Consider the following 19302-nt stretch of genomic DNA (forward strand, 5'->3'; position numbering starts at 1 on the left):
AGGAGTAATGGAAATGACAATGTTCTGGTTGTACATTTGGGTTGTGTGTGAGTCTGGACATTAATAATAAAGAATAAAGAAACAATACTGTTGTTAAGGACTTTTACAAATATATAGGTCTTTTTTTCTGATTAGGGAATACCCCACTTCTGATCATTAAAAAAAACCTACTGGTTATGTGCTTTCTGTTTATTTAAGTTAATAAAACACACAACAACAATGTTGTAAACTAATTTATGCCTCTCTTTTATTTGTTTGTTTGTTTGTTTATTTATTGTCAAAATGAACAATAAACAAAAAAATATTTCTTTTTTTGATTGAAAATGTGATCACAGATGCCTTTGTAGTAATTTTATTTATTTATTTATTTATTATAAAAAATAGTTCATATTATAGCTGGAATAGGAACATATTGTTTATAATGGTTTATAAATTGTTGTAGTATGTGCCCAAACCAGTTCTGGAGACATACATGTGGCACACTGCGACAAAAACAAAGTCTTTTTCTCACATGAAGCCCTTTTGAGACTGCAGTAATCAGGCTTGCTGAGAGGAAACCTCATTGTGTTCCTCAAAAGTACATTTGCTCATTTGGCTGATGTTTTTCTCCACATCTGTTCAGAAGATACAACTAAACAGATGAGAGTTAAGGGTCTTGCTCAAGGACTCAACAGCATGACATGTTGGAATTTGAACTCACAACCTTCTGAGCTGTAGCTCAAGCCTTAACCACTGAGCCACCACTGCCCCTAACCAAACTTGACTATTCCTACACACCTACTCTGCTCTATTTGGTCCATTTAAGTCTACTTTACACCAGGTGTCTGCATAGACATCAAGACACCAGAACTGCTATTCCATGCTTTCCCATTTACAATTACAAATGTTTTATATGAAAAGCAAGGTGCTTTATTTCTGTGCTTTGTTACCATGAATAACCACATGTCTGTGTATATCTGTCAGATAGATATCCATTACCACTATATACTATGATTAAATTAGTCCATGTTTACTCCTGTAAGCCTTAGAAATCGTCATCATTCTGCATTATGGGATTGTTCTTCAATTTTGGTGGCGTTAGTTGTTTGTTTGCATACTACAAACACATTCACACTTGCTGTGAGAGCTTGAAGAGATCTCTGTTTTACTGATAGCATAAGGATAAAATTAGTCTTACTGATGGTGTGGTCTATAGAAAGGTGGATATACTACCTCTAGAAATCTTTTCATATCTGATGTGTGGCTATTATTTTGAACAATTTGAACATTTCTGGCCACTCTAAATCCATGTACAGTTTAAAAATGAAGTACCTGCAGACCTACAACAAGCCAAAATTTGATAAACAAGTTGTACAAATCAATGTCAGTTAACAGTGGCTACTCTCACTGATTTCCATTGATATTTTATTAACGTTTGCCCTAACTGTGTTCTTGACAGATGCTGCTGCCATGGCGATCCCTGCCTCAGTGTGTGGCAGTGGGAAGATGTGCTGCTTCTTCAGGTCCTGATAGCGTGTGGAAGTTTGTTCCACCCAGCAGCTCAGTGGACAGGTGCTCCTTGGAGCAGCTACAGGCGTTTGTATCACAAGCCTCACGTCTCTTTGTGTTAACTGGAGCAGGAATATCGACTGAGTCAGGAATCCCTGACTATCGTTCAGAACGTGTGGGGCTCTTTGCACGCACAAATCACCGGCCAATTCAACACACTGAGTTCATGCACAGTTCCAAGGCTCGGCAGCGCTACTGGGCCCGCAATTATGTGGGCTGGCCGCTTTTCTCTTCCCACCTGCCAAATTCATCTCACTATGCCCTGAGGGATTGGGCAGAGAAAGGCAAAGTTCACTGGCTTGTCACTCAAAACGTGGATGCTTTACATTCAAAGGCAGGACACCAGAGACTGACTGAGCTTCATGGCTGTTCACACAGGTAGTCTAGGTGGAAAAGTTCACTGCTTAGCAGTGAATGGACTGTTGACCAGGCTTTTATTTTTATATTATTACAGTGAACATAATGTTTAATATTATTAGGTTATTATGAGTTTCAAAAGTTGCTAAATTTCCAGGATAAACAGTAACTAGAATTAAATATGTTTGACTCAACCAAGCTTAAGGTTCAAAACTCGCATTTATTCTACTTTATTATTTGGCTTTATTCTGTTTTGATGCAGAGTGTTCATTGGTGTGTATTTGTGTCTGTATGTGTGTCAGGGTGGTATGTATGGGCTGTGGGCAGCTGACTGTACGGGAGGAGATGCAGAAGCATTTTGCTGAATTGAACCCTGGCTGGGAGGCAAGCCCAGGCGAGGTGGCACCGGATGGAGATGTGTTGTTGGAAGATGAACAGGTGCTGCAATTCAGGGTTCCCTCTTGCCAGTCCTGCGGTGGCATCCTTAAGCCTGCTGTGACGTTTTTTGGTGACATGGTGGACCATGCAACTGTGCAGTTTATACATGACAGGCTGGCTGAGGCTGATGCTGTGCTTGTGGCTGGATCCTCACTGCAGGTGAGCACTAAGAGTGCTTTATCATTATACAGGTACACGGAGATACCATGAAACATTAATGCTGTTTTTGTCCCTTTTTATTAACAGAAAGCGAAATATTGATTCAGTACTAGGTATTATCATCATTATCATATTGGCCTGAAGCAGATTTCACAAGTTCTTCTGTAAGCAGTGCAGAAAGACTGTTGATTGATTGCACCTTGGTTGACAGTGAAAACCTTCAGGCCTTCAGTTTGCACTCATGGACTCTGTTTGCCCTCTGTGACACTGCAACTGAAACGCTGCACTTCTTTGACGTGTAATAAAAATGCTAGAAGTTTCATATGGTCATTTCTGTGGAAAAAAAATCACCAAGACCTTTCTCCCAAGGTATTCATTAAGAGCAGTCTTTCAAAAACATGCCACAGGGGAAAAAATGAAGTATGATGATCAGTGTAAGAGATAAGAGTATTTAAATGTCTTAAGGCAAACATAAATGCTCAGCATTTTTATACATCACAGAGCATGGTAGGATGTTATTTCTTTAAGTGCATCATGTATATATCTGCACGTTATATTTGTTTGATAATTTATTCTGTTTTTATGTACGTGTGTGTGTGTGTATATACACATGCACATACATATACATATATGTATAACCATTACTTCATGGTTGGTACTTAATCAAATGCGACTCTACTGTTATGTCCAGGTGTATTCTGGGTACCGCTTCCTGTTAGCAGCCAGTGACAGACGACTCCCAGTGGCCATCCTGAACATTGGTCCTACAAGAGCTGACCACCTTGCTGAGCTTAAAGTGACTGCTCGATGTGGAGAAGTGCTCCCAATCCTCAGTGCCAGCTGAGACCAAGAACAGCCAATGCATGCAACATTTTCCCCACTTTCAGTGGTACTCAGCACCTTGTCCGTTAGCTTTACATGACGACTTCTAGAAAACTGCTGGACTCTACCTCACTGCAATGATGAAAACAATACAAAACTGACTTCATTATCTATTATTGGATGCAATAGCCATGTTTTAAATGATCTAGCTGGTTTCATTTAGTGTAACCCACATGATTGAAAAGAATGAAGGGAAAATGAAGAGGGTGGAGGGTTTTTAGGTGGCAATGCAGAGAGACCCCATAAGACTTGATAACTGTCACTCCCTTTTTTTTAAAACTGTTCTATTAACTCAGGGTAACTCAAGTGAAAGTCAGAAATGTGTATTGTTGTTATTATTATAACTGTAGTAATGGAATGTTTTTAATTAGGTTATTGGCCTACTAAATAGGACTAACTGATGGGTCACTTGACATTAGCTTTAATACATGTTAAAGTACTGTTTTAAATATAAAATAACCTTTGTGGTGGATTCATATGATAATACAGAGTTAAACATTTGTGGTTGAATAGTCTCACATCTGACATACAGCTCATTATCTCATTGTTGAGTAATACTCAATATTTAAGATACGTGTATGCATTTTGGCTTGTACCTCTGAACTTTAAAATGTGACTTGTAAACTGCTGTTCAATGGCTATTTCTGGTTTAGGTCAAATTTGTCAACACAATGGAAAAAAACATATTTACAATGAAAGAAAAGAAAGAATAAATATAAAGAAATATGATGGAAATAAACAAATAAATAAAAGGATTTGGGGAGAGTTAGATTTCACTAAATAGGCTCGAATAAACTTGAACCTGTGATATATGCCAAAAGAACAAAGTGTTATCTGGAATAGTTTAGTCACAGAACCTAGACCTAATGCTAACTGGCTAGCTAACCTAGCTAAAGTAGTTAATATTGTGGTTGGTTTGGTATGTTTTGATAAATACATACATACACTACCAGTCAAAAGTTTGGAGATGCTTGACTGAAATGTTTATCATGATCTTAAAAACCTTTTGATCTGAAGATGTGTGATTAAATGATTGAAATCGGTGTTGTAGACAAAAATATAACTGTGCCAATATATTCATTTCTTTCATTAGAAAACTAACATTTTATTTACAAGAAAATATTTTTTAAATGGATGACTTGGTGCAAAATATTCCAAAAAGGGGGCTTTGGCTGAATATGCGTTGTTAAGACATCACATGACACGTTTAACAAAAAAAAATCTAAATCATGAATGCAGCTGCCAGTCTGCTTTAATGTGTGTGTGTGTGTGTGTGTATAATAGGGTATCAGGGCTGTGGTGAACATAAAGAAGCCCCTGGAACACTACAGGCATATAAAAGCACAAGCACTCACAGGGCTACAGTGGGCAAAAGGACTGTTTCCTTTGAAATACTGAGTTCAGTCAAAATGGTCTGTTTGCAAAATCGGCTTCTCAAGCACTCCACCCAGTTTTTTATATAGGTATCGACTTCTGCCCACAACACTTCAGGGACACTGAATGAGTAAAGACAACTGCTGTGCTTTGTATCACATACTGGCCAGCAAACCCAAACCTTATTTACCACCAGCGGGGTCATACTCAGGCAGTTCTCAAAGCTCTGCACTTGATTAAACCAATATGAAGCAGGATAGCCCAGGAGAATCCCAAAAAGTGTGCACAAGTTCCACCGGTCATACAGCTCCTCTCCCACCACACTGACTGACGGATGCTGGTCCTCTTTGTCCGTAATAAGGTCCAACATGTCTTTGACCATTTGTTTGGTGCTGCTATCCATGACAACCAGAGATGGTTGCTCCATCCATGGAGACACATCAACAGTGAGGAGGCTCTTTTTCATAAGCACTTCACTCAAATGTTCCTTCATCAGATTAGAGTTCATAACAAGACAATTTCCATTGATGGAGAATATTTGGAGTGTTATGGTCAGTACTCCAGCCTCCTGCAGTGAGCTGACATATCGCTGGATCTGTTCAGCACATGCGCCATTAAGGTCATACAGAACAGCCGGTTTAAGGCCCAGATCAACAGCAATGATTTGCACAGCTATATCAAGACATGATGAATGAGGAATTTGTCTCTTCTTCCCACAACAGAGAAACCTCTGAGCTGTTGAGATGAAAATGTCTGCAGAGACCACCATTTTCCCTTTGTCTCCCTATAGCAAGGCTACAGACACAAATAAGCTGAAAGATAAGGCAACATCTGAGTTAGGAGTGGAGAAAAAAATCACTGTTTCATAGTCATAAACTAACAACATAACTTGTATGGTACAAACAAAAATACAGTGATAATATCCATGTGGATAATATACTTTGTGTTAGCACTGTATATTTTTTGCTTGTCATGTGGTCTATTTTATTTTATAAAGTAGAATACCCTGTGTTAAAAAAAATCATACTACGGCAGTGTTGAACACTCGAATCTGATTAGTCAAAAGGTGTTGATTAATTACCGACAGCAATACCAGCTGCAAGACAACTCAAGTTTATATTAATGTGCTTGTTTTAATACCTCATCATTTGTATAGTAGCAATTTAAAACCATGTACATATTTGTGCTTTTCAGTTTCTCTGTAATATACAGTGCCCTCCACTATTGGCACACTCCGTAAGTATTAGGGATGGGGGGGGATATCGATTCTCTGATTTAATCGATCTTCAATAAAAGGAAACGATATCGATTCGAGAAATGTCATGGAAACATCTGGAATGTTTGTTCATGTTGTCCTGCAATGGATCCAGGGTGTATTCCTGCCTCTAGTCCAGTGTTCTCGAGACAAGCTCTGGATCCACCACCACCTCGACCAGAATAAAGCAGTTACTGAAGAGAAGAATAAACAAACGAATGAAAATTACATACAGAATAATAATAGATAAAACCCCCACTAACACTGCATGTTGTAATTTTTTTTATGCAACTTACCCGGACATTTAATGGAGGCGACTTCTGTTTCATCTCACCCCTCATGACTCCCTACTCTATACTACAGTACTACAACTTTTCTACAAGCAATACTTTTTTCATCACATATTTACTTGTACGTCGTTTGTGATTCAGTCATGTTTTTCAACTGCACACCGCACATTTCCTGTTTGAGTTTGATCACACGAAACGTCAAGATAAAAGTATCATATACCGTTCGAGAAACACAGCCAATACTATACCGCAGGCTGCATTTCATATCTGACAAATTATATCGACAAATTCTACATTGTGTAATGTTTTATAAACTACCTTTCAGTTCCGCTAAAGGCGTCTCGTGACTTTTATTATGAAATGGTTGTCCGTAACCAGGAAGTAAAGCGTATCTTGCCAAATAACTACAGTCATTGATGTTGCCTGCATGTCTACTGTATTATAAGTGTTCTCTATGCATTCAGACAGTGGTTACTGGACTAACAGTGTATGTCCTACTGTGTTGGAAAATATTGGTGACCAAAGATTGCTATGATTCGTGTTTTTCACGAGCTGTTTATGTAATTGAAGTTTCTTGGCTCTTTACCTGAGAGTTGTAAACTGGATCATGGGCTCCGAAGACGCACTCAGGAGTGCATCAACTCTTGCATCGTACAACGTCCTGCTTCAGGTATGTACACAGTGGTGTATACACCACTGCATGCCGGTAGACCTGAGTTAATGTGACTCGTGGCTTTGGGTTGATGTTTTATTTAGGCTATGTTCCGGGTGCTTACTTTCTTCCTGAACGCGTTCACACTGCGCTTCGTGTCCAAGGAGTTAATAGGCGTGGTAAACGTAAGGTATGTTGATATTATGCTATGGCGTGTTCTTGATTTCTTTGTGGTGTTATATTTGTTGTGAAAATCATAGCACTGTTTATGGTGCAGGTTGACGCTGCTGTACTCCACACTGGTTTTCCTGTCCAGAGAGGCGTTCAGGAGGGCGTGTCTAAGCGGAGAAGGGGCGGGGCGTAATTGGAGACAGGTTATTAACCTGTTATGGCTTACGTAAGCAGACTCCCTTGTCCTATTAAATAAAACATATAACAGGAACTATAACAGCAACAATTGTGAGTGCTGTGTGTGAGGCACAATGGACACACACCCTCAGACACCTAGGGCAAACACACCACCTGCTGACATGTTTTTGGGAGGTGGAAAGAAACCAGAAAACACATAGGAAAGTGCAGATCATAGAACTGTGAGGTAACAACACTACCAGCTACACCAGGATGCTGCCCTAATTAATACATGAAGAAGTTTGTCTTTATATATATATATATATATATATATATATATATATATATATATATATATATATATGAGGTTCATTCGTTTTGACATTGATTCTAGAAAAGTCTGACCCTCCCACTCTTCTTGCTCCTCAGGTTGCCACTTGGCTGTCTCTGGGGTGTGTTACTGGTGTGCGTGTGGCTGTGGCTACTGCAGGCTCCAGACCCTCACACTGTCCCACATTATGGACCTGCTGTGGGACTCTTCTGCATGGCTGCTCTAACCGAGTTGCTCGCTGAGCCTCTCTGGGTTCTTGCTCATGCTCATATGCTTGTTCGCTTAAAGGTAAAAAAAAGAAAAAAAAGAAAGTATCTAAATAGTTTATTGTGTCGGTAAAGTTATCCTACAAATAAATTAGCATATGTCTAATCAAAGTAAATTGTGTACATGCTTGTGTTCTGAATAGGTGATTGCAGAAAGTCTAGCAATAATTGCAAAGTGTCTTGTCACCATGATGATGGTGGTTTCTGCTCCCCAGTGGGGTCTCTATATATTCTCTGCTGCCCAGGTAAGTGTGTGTGTGTGTGTGTGTGTGTGTGTGTGTTTAAACAGATTGTGTAAAAATGGTGGAATTTTAAGACCATTGTTACCCTTCCCAGGAGTGGTTGACTAACAAAGATCACTCCAACAGCAAGACGTGTAATAGTCTGTGAGGTCACGAAGGACTTTCTCACATTGGCTAATGTTATTGTTCATGAGTCCGACATTTCTATGTTATAAATTATTTATTCTGATATTTTTGAGATACCGGATTTTTTATTTCCATGAACTGTAAGCCATAATCAACAAGATTTTTTTTTTTTAAAAAGCCTTGAAATGTTTCACTTTATGTGTAATGAATCTAGAAAATATGAAAGTTCCACTTTTTGAATTAAATTACGGGAAAAAAATTACTTTTCCCACAATATCCTAATTTTATTCTACAATATAAATTTATTTTTACACCTTTATATCTCCTGTGTAAATGTTTGTGTTTTAGTGTGTATATGCAGGGTGCTTGTGTCTTTGCTACATTGCCTACTTCATGCATTTCCTGGGTTCCGAGGAAGCAGAGAAGAAGCTCTTTCCGCTGCGCCACATCTCAGAGCTGCTGCCCACCAGAATGAACGGACAGGTGCCAGTTATTTTCTGACCTCTGAAATAAGCCTAAATTGACTTCATTTAAAATCTATATTGTTTTTCCAATTAAGAATTATTTCTATGCACTGGACACGTCAGAGATGAAATGCTAGAACCCTTTTCCTGAATAGTAGAAGACAATTCAGTAAATTCAGTAATATAGGGTTTGAATATTTAATGCGATATTTAAAAAATGCTAACATGCTAATGGTTGGCAGGTTTTCTGCAAAAATCTGTGTTTGTGTATGTGTGTGTAGCCACTGATTAACTGGAAGCTCGCCACACTGACTTGGAGTTTCTTCAAACAATCTTTCCTCAAACAGATTCTCACAGAAGGTATTATACACAAACATTTCCTATTCTACTTGTGTGCTTTGTGTCATTCTGAACATGTTCTGCTCACATTCATTTCGCAGGTGAGCGTTACGTGATGACCTTTCTGAATGTACTAAATTTTGGAGACCAGGGTGAGTACGTTATTCAGGACGTAAATGAAAATGAACACCTTTTATATTCTGTGTAGGACTCATTTCCTTTATCCCTGTTTTCTTATTTAGGGGTGTATGATATAGTGAATAATCTTGGCTCGATGGTGGCTCGGTTTCTCTTCCTCCCTATTGAAGAGAGCTTCTATGTATTCTTCGCCAAGGTGTTAGAGCGCGGACGTGATGTACAGCATCAGAAACAAGTTCGTACCTCTGATCACACACCTGCCCTTCAGTCCATTAATCACTCATATAAGATCTTGGGTGACTGATGAATGTTGTCTGGTCTGCAGGAGGAGGTCTCTATTGCAGCTAATGTACTGGAATGCCTGCTGAAGCTGGTTTTTCTGATTGGTCTGATTATCACTGCATTTGGTTACTCCTACTCCCACCTGGCCCTTGATATGTATGGAGGGGAACTTTTGAGCAGTGGAACAGGTAAAACTTGCATTAAATAAACCATTCCATAATTCTGCAGAAAATTATTAATATATGTGAATGCTGATAAATTCATTTCTGAGGCATATTTGAACATTAATTGATTCAGTCATACTATTTTGAAAGCCATTGATATGCATATGCATTTTACTATCTAATGTTATTATATATATGTGTGTGTGTGTGTTTGTTTTCTTCAGGTCCCTCTCTTTTACGCTGTTACAGTTTTTACGTAATGCTTTTAGCTGTTAATGGTGTAACAGAGTGTTTTGTTTTTGCTGCCATGAGTAAGGAGGAGGTAGACAGGTTAGTGTGTCATTTTAATATATTGCTTGCATGTCAGCATCCATCTAAATTTTTTGATGTATCTATCCTGTACTGCACTCAAAATAAAAATTGCTTATAGCCTTTTTCTTATATTTAAAGATTTATTTGTGGGATTATGTCTTGAATTAAAGGCCTCTTTGTTTTGTAGGTATAACCTAGTTATGCTGGGACTATCCGCCTCCTTCCTGGTGCTTTCCTATTGGCTGACTTGGCTGTTTGGGGGCGTCGGCTTCATCCTAGCAAACTGTTGCAACATGGCTTTGCGAATTATCCATAGCCTTATTTACATACACCACTACTTCAAGCACAGTGACCACACCCCTCTGTCAGGTCTCCGCCCACATCCTGTACTCTTAATTGTCCTCACAATAAGTTCCATCCTGACAGCCATCTCCGAGGTAAAGCTAACAAAAAATAAATAAAATTCTGGGCAGAGCTGTTATGCAAGATCATTACATTAAATTTTTTCTTCTCTGTATTTCAGCGTACACTGTGTTGTGACAGTGGCTGGCTGCTGAGGCTGGTGCACATCTCCATCGGAGCAGTTTGTTTACTGGTTGTAGTCATAGTGGTGTTTCTTACAGAAACGAGACTTGTTCAGTTCATCAGAACTCAGCTACTACCCAAATACAGCAAAAAACACACATGAGCTTACCTCATCAAACAATCAACGGGACCTGTCAGTTTGGTGCTGGACCATGTATTGCCTTGATGAATTTAGGCATCTGTCAGAACTAGGCAAATAATCCACAAATATCCACATTATAATTCTTTGCTTCAGGGTGGTTGCTGTGTTTAGAAACTTGTATGTTGTTTTATTATGGGAATATTAAAAAACATCAATTTCTATTTTAAAATCTGATGCTACAAAATGTACTATTTTACAAGAAGTTTGTGTTTACAGTCAGTTTTGTGTTTACAGTCAATACGAATGCACTTTTTCCTTTTTAGACATTAAGATATCCCATCTGTTACAAAGGCAGGATTATGGAAATTAAAAAACAAAACAAAAAAACATTCTATCTTGAGAAATGTTTAATAGATGGACACTGTTGTGGGTATTACAACGAATAATATAAATGGTTTATGACAATGTAGTTGATATTTTTTTAATAATACATCTTTTGTTCTTACCTAATAACAGTTTATTATAATTATGATGATATTATATTCCACTAAGTCCCGGATATTTATAATAAATTATAATTCAGGTAATAATTACCTAAATTGAAGGAGCAGTTTGTAATTTTTAGAGCCTGCTGCTGCCTGTGATGCCAACTCCATTGGAAACATTGACATTGCCTTTCTCCCAATCACCTGCATGCAGTTTGGTGAAATGACATATGAATTGTAAGTCACCTTAAAAGAAAAAGGCACTGAGCTGAGAAGTTGAGAAGCTGCTGATGGTGGGATTTGAGACTTGAGGGACTTGAGCCAGAAAAGTGACAACATATTGCAAATGTCATCTTTCTAAAGTATCTTGAGCATTAAATTATTATTACAGGTTTATAAACACTTACAAATTACAAACTGCACCTTTATTAAAGATATGGGCTACACCATACAATGTATTACTGGGAGCAAATTGTGACATTTTGTTAGAACATTTTGTTAAAATAATTAAATTGTTCATATCAATGAGCTGTTATCTGTTTTAACCATATTTAATAGCACATTTGCACATTCACACTTCTCTGATGTAATGTCTTGAGCTCACAGATTAATGACGAGTGATGAGAAGCAGATGAGGATGAGACAATATCTCACATCTGTTAGATCGTCAGTCTTTTAAAAAAGAGTTTGTTTTGTGTAAACATACAGTATGTCATTTCAGTGGAATGAGGAAGGGAGTGCACTTGATGACCTAACAAGATCGCACAAATGAAAAACATGCGATGAACTAAAGTGTCCACACACACACACACACACACACACAGTTATAAAGAGATCCAGGAGCACTAATCAAAATACACCTGAAGGCACATCAACATTCTTTTCACAGCCATATAAACCTGTTGGAATGAAAAGCCATCATATACATCACCGTGTGAACTGGGAGAGAAGGGAGGAGTAACAGTCTGACTCATACTTTGGCCAGCACAATTATAGTCCACTGGGGTTTGTGTGTTTAAAGGAAGGAAGGAAACATCAAGTTCAAGGGAGGACTCCAACCACAGCTGGGAGGCTGCAGTACAAGTTTAGATTTGAGCACCAGTTGAAGGATCCTGAACATGTCTGAGGTATGTGTAAAGGATCTTATTAGAGATATGGATTGATCATCAACAGCTGCTGATCTGTAGCATTTCTGTTTTTTTCACCTACAGCTACAGGAGGAGGGAGAGGAGGGTAAGATAAAGAGGCCGGAAGTGAGGAATGAGGACCTGATTCAGGCAAAAGATAAGCTGGCGTCTGGGACTACGGTGAAGAGTAAGACCTTTGAAGTGATGGAGGAATGTGGTGAGTGGAGCGATGACCCTGTCAGTACAGTAACACAGGCTCTGTGTGTGTGTGTGTGTGTGTGTGTTGGACCAAAGAGAAGAATAAGAACAGAAGTGCTTGCTTGGTAGGATGCAAAATATGTCTCTGTGTGCATGCCTTGGGTTTGCTGGTGTTTCCACTCCATATAAAGTAACAGAGGGTCTCAAAACCAGGGCACACAGACACACAAATACTCCCTGTGGAGAGACAAATGTGTTTACGAATTAGTCTCTAGCGACTCCTCCACCTCAGTGATAGAGCACTCATTCTCATCACAGAATCTTGTGTTTACAGGACTAGTGAAAGCTAAACGTTACAGAAATGTAAATTAACTCATGTTACATATGTGATGGTGAACATTCAGCCCATTTGTAATTTAGACTTCTGTAGAACGTTGTTAAAGTCATCCAGCCTTCAGCAGCTATTAACTTGTATTTATCTCCTGCCATGCAGAACGTGAGGGGAAAGTCGCTCCATCAGTGTTCAGTACAGTTCGATCAGGAGGAGAGACCGTCTTCAACAAACCCAGGAAAAAGTAACATGGGAAATCATTCAGATTTACTTACTTTCAAAATCTGTATTGTAAGTACTGAAATAGAAGGTTGAATAAAAATGGTTGAAACAACTTTTCTGAAAGTTTTACATGATGTGATTTCAGGCAACTTTTGTAGGACCAATGCTTTTTTAAAAATATATTTGTGTGTCTCTTTACATAACTACAGCATAACCTATTCAGTTTTGCAAGAATTTCCTACACTGTGGTTGAATACTGAACCAGAAGGTGAGGTGTAGCACCAGATGTGAAACAAAATATGAAAAAAGGAGGACATACATTATTCATTTAAATTCTTAAAATTTATTTTTCTGGAAAACAAAAACATGAACAAAAAGACAAAAAATGATCAGGCAAAAACTATGGACATACAAGTAAGGTAAAGAAAACTCTCTGGAAGGACAATATTATTCTTATTTAACAATTCTTATTCCCATTTGTAGTAATCTTTTATTAGATGTACTGTGGTTGTTGTGGCTTTGCTGTCCTGCACATCATTTTACCTGAAGTGTTTAAGAACTGTGGGGCCAGTGAAACAGAAAACAAGCGAGTGCTGAGTGAGAGGGAGTTACTTCATGAATTTGGTGTGCTGGTCCTGAAGGATCTTTGCAGAAGACTTGGCGTCATAAAAGAGCTCATTAATTTCTTCCACTTGTTCTCTTTCTACAACTTCTTTCCCCTGAACTCGCGCCAGCAAACTGGCAGGAGTTAAAAGCTGTGCAGCATACCTACACACACACACACACACACACACACACACACAATGGTTCGCAAAAATAATTCAGTGCTTTAAGTACATTATAAACTGTTTTGAGTGTTATGATGACATAAAACTATGACCTATTAAAGAAGTAGGAAGTAGGAATAGGGGTGAATAAATAGTATACTGTTCCAGTACAGATAACAAAAACCTACTAAATTCTAAAAGAAATCCTGTTAACGATTATAAATATTCCACCAGTTTCCCCTAACTAATGATCAGTCAACTGGCTAATACGAATGATACGGAATTATACCTGAGGGTCGTCTTAGTGCCAATCTCTCCCAGGTGACTTAAAGCCTCCTCGCTGATGTTTATGCCTTCTGTCTGAGATCGGATCTTAATAATCTACAGACAAACAGACTGAAATTAGCACGAGCACAGTTGAGAGTCTTTGTTCTTATCTCTTTGTTTTTTCACACATTCACCTGTTTCATTTCTTGAGGAGTATACAGAACGGTTTTGATGATCATAATTCGATCCAACAGATCAAGAGGTATTCCATGAGGAGAGTTAATGTCCTCCGTCCCTCTAAAAAAACAAAAATATTTTGCAATCACAAAAATACTGCGTGCTAGTGAGTGGCTTTATAATACTTCAATTAAAAGGAATCCTACCTGATGAGACAGTTTCCTCGGTTGGATGCGAACACTACTATTGGGGAGATGGAGCTCTCCAGAGCTCGGTGCAGGTAAGTGAAACACTCAACATCCAGCATATGAACCTCATCGATGAACAGAACACCAGGCACGAGTTCTGCTACACCTTGATCTATGTACCTGTTCACTACCTTGTTGATCTCCCCTCGTAGCTTATCTATAAAAAACACATACCATATTAACATGCATGTGCTCGAATATGAAACCCGCTCAATAAACTTGAACGTTGGAATGCATCTGGATTCAAATCAGTCATCAAAACGTGCGTGTGCGCGTGTGTCTTACCTGTGATCTCGGTCTTTTTGGCTTTCATTAGCTGCCCCATCATAGAAAGGATGTCCTGACCTCCCTAAAGCACAGTCAGAATGTGACACTACATCTTAATCGTATACAGCAGTCTTATAGGGTTTCAAAAATACAGTAGTCAATGTACCTAAGTTTAAAAAATTCATTATAATTTGTTATTAATAATGCCTCATCATTTATATAGAAAAAATAAGTAATTTACATTTACCACATGTTTATATTATTGTGTGTGTGTGTGTGTGTGTGTGTACCTGAGGGCGTGCATTAGCTATATCCAGGTCGTGTAGCGTAACATCTTGTATAATCTCTTTCTTCTTGTGTACATCTCCTTTGGGCAGGGGAACGTATTCTTCAGCCTCCAAGTCAAACTCTGTTGCAAAGGTGTCGCAGCGCCCTTGTCTCTGCGGACCAATCACAGCACAGGGTGATTACAGAGTGACTGATTACAGCTCCGAACATGACACGGAGAACATATGTTAATAATGCAGTTGGGGAAATGGTGAGACACCCTGCAATATAATCAGTAGACACATGAACTCTGTTTTGCTTCAAGTGCTTATTTGCAAAGTTCTCAGGCGTTTTAAGAAGGAATCGTTACAATCTCTGCAGTGCTGAAGTGTATAAGGCTGCGCTGGAAATCTGTGGGTTCGTGCTACAATATCTGCTGGTGTGTATGTCAACAGTATGATGTACAAAAGTCTCGTGTTAGTTGTCTAATACACATGCACTGCCTCAACACCCTAAACCAGTGAGTGTTCAGGAGAGACAGCAACAGGTTGTGTGTTGTCCTTACCTTCACTGCTCCACTGTTAGCTTCAATGTAGATGACATCACCAACCTCCACTCTCTCCTTCTGTAGGCTCTCATAGATACTGGGATCGAGCTGCGTCACAGAAACGAAACACATGTCTAGACATCAGACGCATCTCGCATCGTTAACTGCCAATTCCCGCAGGACTTTTATTTATTTATTTATTTTTATACATACCTTCAGCTGTTTGGTGCCCTTCGCCGTCTTTAGGCCGATGATGACGTGACTGATGGTTTTGCCATAGCCACCCATTGGATTCTCCGTCTCACATGGGGTCAGCTCTGTCACCTCGCCTTCATATACTTCCTTAGTCTCCTTAATTCGCAGTCCTACATTATGCATTAATATAAAACTCATCCTTTAGCTGGTATAAATAAACATTTGGTAATAGAATACACTACTATTTAAAAAAAAAAAAAAAAATCATCATCTATCCGAAGTAAACATTATAACAGACAATAACAAGACGTGCAGTAATTTTATATAATTTCATGGTAGAAAAAAAACCTAAAGAAAAATGTCAAAAAGTGCATTTTTTTGGTCTTTTTATACCAACAAATGTGCTTCTAAGTAAATTTTATTATGATTGTTTTTGGGATGTGGGAAAAGAATGCAGATTATATGAATTTGAAACAGATTTTCAGTTTTGAAGAAAGTCACAGAGACTTTTTTGCAAACAGCAGAATTTAGTCCTGGGTGGAATTTCCTACATTCTGATTCAAAAAAAAGAAAAAAAAAAAAAAAAAAAGAATTAAAAAAACTGGGTAAAATCCTGTGATGTCAATAATAGCAGTTTGTTGCAGCAGTAGACTGTTTAGCACCGTAGGTTTGCAGATATTACCACATGCTAGCCATTGTTAGTTGTTAGTATCAGGTAACTGTGTGCGCATGCGAGTATTCAGGTGGGTAACAAAAAATGCAAATGTATATATGCACACAAGAACAATCCTCACAGTATAGTTTTATTACAGGAGTTAGCTGTAATATATTATTTAACTGTTAGCAATGTCCGGATTCGGACTGAAGGACAGTCCTTTCTGGACCGATACCTAAATCTCAGCGCTAGTCATTTGACACCTGGCTACTTGATTGTGTAAGCACACGTGTATAACTTGGTGTGAATGGCCCTTTAAACTAGCTTGTTAAATGTCTGAAACAGAATCATATGAACAAGCGAAAACATAGCCAGTACTTTAGTACTTTCACTCCCATTCTGTTCTTCACTGTTGGCATGTGACAACAACATCCAATCAGAGCAGTGTAACAACATCACTATGACAATGCTGTATATTTCCACACTATCTTGTTCTAACGTAACAACGCTTGACATGGTTAAAGATGACTGAACAGATCAGTATGCATTTCTTCTCTCTAACGGAAACACCAAACCTACCTGCTTAATTTGCAACAAGACAGTGGTGATTGTTAAGAGTGGTAACATGAAGCGTCACTATGAAATAAAGCACATGTATTTTGAGCAACATTACCCACAGAGCACGGAGGTGAGAACCAAAAAAACTTAACGAGATGAGAGAATCATTTCGAATAACAGGTCATATTATAGTTTTTTTTATAATTAAATAAAATTTAAAAAAAGAAAAAAAAGAACAGAGCATACACTTGCTCAATCGTTCTAATGTGTGGACCTTCAGCTCAGTGGGAACTTGGTAAGTGGATCACAAAGATGTAGATTTGAGTACCCCTGGTCTAATATGTGGTTAGTTGTGTGGTTGTGTGTGTAGACCTATCTATAGTGAAACCCCCACTCTTATGCTAGTGTATGGATGTGTAGCCTCACCAATAGCTCTCCTGAAGTTCTCCATCAGCACCTCTGTCTTCTTGATCTCTGAAGAATACACTTCACTGCCCACCATGGGACAGAACGGTACCTTATTCCCCAGCTCCTGCGCCATGGCCAACGCTAAAGCAGTCTGTTTGGCACAAATAGTTGTTTAAACACACATATAATTTCTACAACCAACCCCACAACATATTCTCTCGAAAAATCTTTCTACCGATTTGAATATGAGAAGATTTCAGTTTAATGCATCACATGAAGAAGGAGAAAAGTGTTACCTTTCCAGTTCCAGGTGGCCCTGCCAGTAGGACAGCTCGGCCAGCCATCTTTTTCAAACGAATCAGCTCTACAATGATGCCACAGGCCTGGAAAAACAATTTGTACCGGTTATTAGAGAGAAAGGTTGCCTACACACATTAACTAGCTATCTCTAAACTGAGGAACACAGGTCATTCCCTAAGTGTGTTCTGCTTCTGTTCCATATCACAGTACAGCGCAGTTTTATTCTCCATGCTCTCAAGTTTAATATTCAGCTCCTCATTAACCTGTTAAGAGAAGCAGCAGGATTCAGAGAACAAACAGAAGATTTGTCTGTTCTGTAGGTTTCTTCTTTCCTGCCTGTTTCACGTGTACTACTTATTAAAGTTAGAACTATTCAACAAAGTCAATATTACGTTAAAGTTTAAAAAATAAAAACGTTAAGACAAAACAACACTTGGTAAGCAAACTGAGACAAATGTCAAAAAGTATTTGTTGTAGATGTTTTCAGTTTGTTCCTTCATCAGACTGGCTGAGCCGCGTTAGCTAACATTAGCGAGTTAGCAGAGCTAGCTACCTCTCTAGCGGTCTCCTGGCCCACAAGGCCGGACGCAGTCTGCTTAGCATTGCCGGCTTCGTCTAGCCCGAGACCTTTCACATGGCTGTGAGACGCAATGCGCTGGGTCTTCGTTGTGCTTTTCACCTCCTCAATCTTCATGACTTTAACTCGAATCCAAACGCTTCACGGTAGCAAGTAAACCTGCTCTGAACCCCAGCCACCTGCGTTTGCCGTTGAAATCGGCGCGATTACAAACACACGAGGAAACTCGTTTCCAAGCGGGTTACCAAGGAAATTTCTGGGGGTAAGCCTCTTTTAGAGTGCGCCGTGTGGTCATTGGCCAAGAGTCCTCTTAAATCTGTGCCGATTGGATGATTTCAGTGTCTATCTGGAAGGAAGCTCAATTGATTCGCTCCTTTGAGTGCAGGGTTGAGGAGTCGTACTGAAACAACACTGGAATAAAGTTGGTTTGACGTTCGATATTCGCGGATATGCGGAAATTAAGGGACCGTCTCTAAAGTTACATACGACATTGTTATACACGTTTCTAACTTCAATAGCATTTGAAGGGAATGATGTAAAGTCAAACAACCAACTGGAAAGTGTTCGACTAGGTGTCAGGTATGAGAAACACCTTTTAGATTTTTGATATTTAACCCTACAATGCATGAACCAAAAAAACCTTCAAGAATGCATAAAAGGGGTCAAAATGACCCGTACTGGATTGAATGGTTTTCTTCAAAAAATGGATGTCCTATTAATTAAATTATATATATATATATATATATATATATATATATATATATATATATATATATATATATATATATATATATATATATATATGTGTGTGTGTGTGTGTATGAAAATTTAATTTTTAATTTATATATAACATACACACGTTTTTCCTTTTTATATATATAATTTACATACATATATATATATATATGAGTACACCCCTCACATTTTTGTAAATATTTGATTATATTTTTTCATGTGACAACACTGAACAAATGACACTTTGCTACAATGTAAAGTAGTGAGTGTACAGCTTGTGCAACAGTGTAAATTTGCTGTCCCCTCAAAATAACTCAACACACAGCCATTAATGTCT

At 38.5% G+C, this 19302-nt stretch overlaps 5 protein-coding genes across 6 annotated transcripts in view; 3 read left to right on the forward strand and 2 right to left on the reverse strand.

The window, feature by feature from the left end:
- The window catches only part of sirt4 (sirtuin 4), a 4179-nt gene extending 295 nt beyond the window's left edge, over positions 1–3884 (forward strand). The window contains exons 2-4 of the mRNA XM_017480244.3: positions 1439–1926; positions 2208–2502; positions 3194–3884. Of these exons, the coding sequence (XP_017335733.1) occupies positions 1439–1926; positions 2208–2502; positions 3194–3346 (936 nt within the window). The 3' untranslated portion in view covers positions 3347–3884. The remainder of the gene's footprint in view (positions 1–1438; positions 1927–2207; positions 2503–3193) is intronic.
- Positions 3885–4468: 584 nt separating this feature from the next.
- Positions 4469–6584, reverse strand: c11h1orf74 (chromosome 11 C1orf74 homolog). Of its 2 annotated transcripts, XM_017479067.2 has the most exons (3): positions 6310–6584; positions 5899–6207; positions 4654–5570 (listed from the first exon to the last, which is right to left on the reverse strand). In XM_017479067.2, exon 3 carries the CDS (start codon positions 5525–5527, stop codon positions 4736–4738), a length of 792 nt encoding a protein of 263 aa, XP_017334556.1. In that variant the 5' UTR covers positions 5528–5570; positions 5899–6207; positions 6310–6584; the 3' UTR covers positions 4654–4735.
- A 125-nt stretch (positions 6585–6709) lies between these two features.
- On the forward strand, positions 6710–11644 carry rft1 (RFT1 homolog). The gene is made up of 13 exons (XM_017480242.3): positions 6710–6973; positions 7060–7145; positions 7233–7352; positions 7733–7922; positions 8044–8145; positions 8617–8751; positions 9014–9092; positions 9173–9223; positions 9314–9444; positions 9535–9679; positions 9880–9985; positions 10155–10404; positions 10491–11644. The coding sequence occupies exons 1-13, from the start codon at positions 6911–6913 to the stop codon at positions 10653–10655; spliced, it is 1623 nt and encodes a 540-aa protein (XP_017335731.1). The 5' UTR covers positions 6710–6910; the 3' UTR covers positions 10656–11644.
- A 320-nt stretch (positions 11645–11964) lies between these two features.
- On the forward strand, positions 11965–13109 carry mustn1a (musculoskeletal, embryonic nuclear protein 1a). Its single transcript, XM_017480243.3, has 3 exons — positions 11965–12246; positions 12331–12463; positions 12938–13109. The coding sequence occupies exons 1-3, from the start codon at positions 12238–12240 to the stop codon at positions 13021–13023; spliced, it is 228 nt and encodes a 75-aa protein (XP_017335732.1). The 5' UTR covers positions 11965–12237; the 3' UTR covers positions 13024–13109.
- A 215-nt stretch (positions 13110–13324) lies between these two features.
- On the reverse strand, positions 13325–18632 carry ruvbl1 (RuvB-like AAA ATPase 1). Its single transcript, XM_017480556.3, has 11 exons — positions 18207–18632; positions 17650–17736; positions 17372–17504; positions 15751–15902; positions 15556–15645; positions 15014–15163; positions 14742–14805; positions 14415–14613; positions 14226–14328; positions 14054–14145; positions 13325–13765 (listed from the first exon to the last, which is right to left on the reverse strand). The coding sequence occupies exons 1-11, from the start codon at positions 18345–18347 to the stop codon at positions 13606–13608; spliced, it is 1371 nt and encodes a 456-aa protein (XP_017336045.1). The 5' UTR covers positions 18348–18632; the 3' UTR covers positions 13325–13605.
- Positions 18633–19302: the final 670 nt, after the last annotated feature.

Source organism: Ictalurus punctatus, chromosome 11 (assembly GCF_001660625.3).
Source record: "Ictalurus punctatus breed USDA103 chromosome 11, Coco_2.0, whole genome shotgun sequence".
In the NCBI taxonomy this organism is placed as follows: Eukaryota; Metazoa; Chordata; class Actinopteri; order Siluriformes; family Ictaluridae; genus Ictalurus; species Ictalurus punctatus.